Consider the following 4,525-nt stretch of genomic DNA (forward strand, 5'->3'; position numbering starts at 1 on the left):
TGCATAATGAAAATGTAAATGTCGTATATCAGATATATAATAAAGCCTGATGTAATATCTAGTGTACAGTATATCCATATCTAGTGCATTCATTACGGTATCAAGTGTCGTGCATGATCAATTATCAGGACACCTAATCATGGAGCAAATCAGAATGAATTCCGATCCGGAATCCATTCCAACTTGTTCCATGAAGGTACCCAGGTCGCATTTGCACGCTGTTTCCTTCAATTTCCGTTGAAATGTTTCGTCCAACGGTGGAGTAAGTGATAGAGGTAAACGATTATAGCGACGCTGGATCTGTTGGATACATCGAATGCAATGCAGGAAATGCAGGATCATCCCCGCAGGTAAGTACTGTTTACTGTACTATCGACGAAGCAATTGATAAACTACTAAATTAGTACAGATGGCGCCAACATAATCTTTTGCATAGAAATTTGGAAATTGATTCATTTTTCACAAATCTTTTATTCGGATATTATTTTATTCGTGTTTTTAGAACATATTAAAAATACATTGGATCGATTATAAGTTATTAATAGATGCACGAAATGTAGGAAATATGGTTGCAATATTAAATTTTTCTTCTTAACGAATTAATTATTAATTTTTAATAATTGTTTTAAATAATTATATGAATACAAATATAAATTATCAATGATGATAATAATAAATTTGGAGACTGCAAGTTACAAGAAATAAAAATGTCTATTTTTACAACTCCATTATCATATTAATTATTGTATCTATCTTTATTACTCTATCGTAACATATAGATTATATAATAAAAAAATAGTAGAGGTATAAATATATGAGTTTATTTAATGTCTTTTTTTTCACAATTCTAAAAATTATGATTTGCATCTTATATAAAAGATTTCCCTCAAAAACTCACGCATTCTTCACTGAACCTTTCACGATTTTAACATCATCTACCGGTCGATCGTTCTTATCCGTTTCAACTAGTCCAATTCTTTTCACTATCGTCATGCCAGAATGAACTCTACCTGTTAAGTAAAGAAAAGAATAAAATCATTTTACATCAATTATATCGCAAGAGATAATTATACATCACTAGGTGTAGTCAGTAATAAATTATGACTTACCAAATATACTATGTTTTCCATCAAGCCATTGAGTAGGTGCAAGTGTTACAAAGAACTGTGATCCATTTGTATCTGGCCCAGAATTTGCCATTGATAATATTCCAGCACCTACACGTACAAATTTTAATAATACAATAATTTAAGTACTTGTTTTAAAATAATATCATTGCATTCAACAGAAAAAGCAATTTTGCAACTGATATAAGATTCTTTAAAATGATATTTTATATTGCCCTTAACTTTGAAACACTACTATGGATAAACTTTTACTTATGTACTTTTTGAAATTAATATAGGAGATAGTTTTGTTATTATAACATTTTGATAGCTTCAAATAATATTTAATAAGATTAAATTTACTTTCTTGAATTAAGCTGCTTAATTCTTATTTTAAACAATTATAACACTTCATTGTTGCAGTTAAATTAACAACGTATTGAATAGAAATAGTGGCAACCTATCGAAAATATTAAAAATAATTCACATTAGTTATAATTTCACTTATGAATTTAACAGTACATAAGTAAACCATAATTCTTGCAGTGAATAATGGAACACAGTCAAAATAGTATTCAGTTATTCTAATATTTTGCAACTTACAAAGTAGGCAAGAAAATGTATAAAAAATTCTAAGATTAAGAAAAAATTCTAAATTATATATTGATGAATTGTCATCCAGAATAGTGTTAGCGATAAGAAAAATATAAGTAGTAGAATCAGAATTAATTCAGAATTAATATCAATTCAATGAATTAAATCAATCATATTAAAGAATTTTACAATTTTAGTTGCAAAGCTGTTCTTCTGCTGAACATAGCCAACATATTATTAATCTTTTATCAATATATCGTAATTGTTCATCACAAAATTACCTGTGTGTTTTAAATCATCATGTATCTCATCATCAAAACATTCGCCATATATGGACATTCCACCTTTCCCTGTTCCAGTGGGATCTCCGCCTGAAAACGAAACCATTAAGACTAAGTATTCTGCAAAACTCTTTGTGTTATCATTATAATTAATGACATATTGAATAGGAGAGATAACCTATAGAAATAATTAAAAATAACTCAAATTGGTTATAATTTAATTTATGAATTTAATAATTTGAATGAATTTATTCTAATGCTTCTAATGCGTTACCTTGAATCATAAAGTCGCGGATGACCCTGTGAAACTTGGTGCCATTGTAATATCCACGTCGCGTGAGCTCGGCGAAATTTCTACACGTGATAGGAGCATGTTTCCAGTATAGCTCGAAGGTTACTTCACCCATCCTAAGGATTAGAATCGATTAGCAGTGCATAGGGAACGATTTTCAAATTAGAAAATATACGATGCACTTACGTGGTCTCGAAAACAACGAAGGGTGGCTGCCAATGTTTATCCGGCACGCCGGATATGTTTGCGAGGCACATTGTAGTCTGTATTTTCGGTCCTTTTATTGAAACTAATTAAACAATGAATTACTTGGCGATTGTTGCATTTACTTCTTTGTTTATTTCATTAAAATCTTTCGTTCGAACCGGCAATTGCTTCAATGTGTTAACACAACCTAGAAATTCTGTACACATAGATAGTATCAGGATCGTACAAAGTTTTTTGGAACCCGAGTGCAAAAGTAAAGTTAGAACCTTATCTGTTCATAAATTTTGTATTTAAAAAAAATCTTAAGAAGTTTTTAAAAAATATAACAAATAGTATAACTAAAATTACAGCGAATCACGAGCTGTCAATTATATATATTTATTTAGAAAGTCACAGAAAGTCAAATATATGAAAACTATTTGGTTAAGCTTAATTTTTATGTAAAATTTATAATGTAAAATTATTAATTGTATCGATAATGCAATCTTTTATCTAACTAAATAATTTTTATATATTTAATTATTTGTTACAAATATATATAATTGACAGCTCATGATTCGTCATAATTTTTTTATACTTTTTATACTTTTTATACTTTTTACATAATTTTAATTATGCTCTCTATTTATTATATTTTCTAAACTCCTTAAGATTTTTTATTCCATCCATTGCTATTTATTTTTACGTAAAATAGATATATTTAAGTAGTCCAGAATCTCTTAGCATTGGAGGAGTCCATGTGCACTCTCACTTTTTACACAGTCCTGAATGATACACAATACATACACAAACACAACATGAGAGAGAGAGAGAGAGAGAACACGTGAACGCCATCTACTTCATGTGCAGGGTACACGTTAACAAAGCAATAATAATATGAATTTAATGAAAATGTAAAAATGCGTTGATGTATACTCGCATAAATGAGGACCTCCGCATGTTGGGCTAATTTGTCACAGTGTTATATTTTACGTGTTCTGGCAATACAATCAATTCCCTTACGTGCCGGAACAAGTTAACCTGCATAGAAATATGTTCTCGCCAAGAGACTCGGGTAAATCAGATTACATTAGTTTGAATATTCACGAAAGCGGGTCATTTGCACGGGGTACTTCTCGCAGTTTATGGAGGGTACGTATATATTTGATGAAAAATAACGCGAACGTATTGTTATTTTGAGTCTGCACGACTGGGATTGTCATACAGTTATCTTTTTTATTCAACTACTTGTCTCTCTTTCAGCAATGGAACCAATTGTCCAGGTTTCAAAGAAATATTCTGTACTTTGCAATAATCACAGTTCTACTTGTAATATTTTATCTCCTGCCTAGCGAAACCAAAGCTAGTACCTCTAACAATGAGGTAGATTATAGTAATGTAGAAGTTGTACAAGAAACTGCCAAGTACGAGAAGGTACGCAATATCTCGAAGAGAACTCTTGAATCCGTATACAAAAATATCAAATTCCCTTTTATTTCACAGGCAGTAGATGAAGTTGTTGTAGATAATGAAGAACAGGCTGCTGGACCTGGTGAAGTAATTGAAGAACCCGAGTTTCAACCAGAAATTAATCAAGTTGATGATGATCAAATTGGTGAACCACCACAGCCAAAACCAAACATCCTGAAATTTAATGGTAGATCATAATTCATGAAATGATATGATATAATTAAATTAGATTGCAAAATAGGCACAGATAACAATGTTTGGACTTTTAGGTCCTCAAAATTACAAGCAAGAAGCTGTCGTAGCTGCATTCAAACATTCTTGGAATGGATATAAAAAATATGCATGGGGTCACGATAATGTCAAACCGATATCAAAAAGATATCACGAATGGTTTGGTTTAGGCCTTACTATAGTTGATTCATTGGATACTATATATATAATGGGATTATATGATGGTGTGTGTATATATATATATATATATATATATATATATATAATAAATAATATAANATNTNATATATATAGAGAAAGAATATAGTAAAGTTATTTTTATTAATTAATTATTTAAGAAGTAATAAGTAATTTAATTTTAACTT

General features: G+C 29.9%; 2 protein-coding genes across 2 annotated transcripts in view; one reads left to right on the forward strand and one right to left on the reverse strand.

Moving 5' to 3' along the window:
- Positions 1-894: 894 nt before the first annotated feature.
- Positions 895-2,530, reverse strand: LOC105622349 (peptidyl-prolyl cis-trans isomerase-like 1). The gene is made up of 5 exons (XM_012203769.1): positions 2,460-2,530; positions 2,256-2,389; positions 1,982-2,071; positions 1,110-1,217; positions 895-1,010 (listed from the first exon to the last, which is right to left on the reverse strand). The coding sequence occupies exons 1-5, from the start codon at positions 2,528-2,530 to the stop codon at positions 895-897; spliced, it is 519 nt and encodes a 172-aa protein (XP_012059159.1).
- A 982-nt stretch (positions 2,531-3,512) lies between these two features.
- The window catches only part of LOC105622350 (endoplasmic reticulum mannosyl-oligosaccharide 1,2-alpha-mannosidase), a 3,147-nt gene continuing 2,134 nt past the window's right edge, over positions 3,513-4,525 (forward strand). The window contains exons 1-4 of the mRNA XM_012203770.1: positions 3,513-3,611; positions 3,723-3,893; positions 3,963-4,116; positions 4,199-4,384. Coding sequence (XP_012059160.1) covers positions 3,513-3,611; positions 3,723-3,893; positions 3,963-4,116; positions 4,199-4,384 — 610 coding nt within the window. The remainder of the gene's footprint in view (positions 3,612-3,722; positions 3,894-3,962; positions 4,117-4,198; positions 4,385-4,525) is intronic.

This window comes from Atta cephalotes (assembly GCF_000143395.1).
Source record: "Atta cephalotes unplaced genomic scaffold scaffold00044, whole genome shotgun sequence".
Lineage (NCBI taxonomy): Eukaryota > Metazoa > Arthropoda > Insecta > Hymenoptera > Formicidae > Atta > Atta cephalotes.

What these genes read in the sequence shown, in the direction of transcription:
- LOC105622349 (XM_012203769.1), bottom strand. Translation starts at nt 2,530, where the DNA reads ATGTGCCTCGCAAACATATCCGGCGTGCCGGATAAACATTGGCAGCCA. An exon ending in TTCGTTGTTTTCGAGACCAC is followed by an intron (nt 2,390 to 2,459) that starts GTAAGTGCATCG and finishes TCTAATCCTTAG; the next exon opens with GATGGGTGAAGTAACCTTCG. An exon ending in TGGAAAACATAGTATATTTG is followed by an intron (nt 1,011 to 1,109) that starts GTAAGTCATAAT and finishes TTTACTTAACAG; the next exon opens with GTAGAGTTCATTCTGGCATG.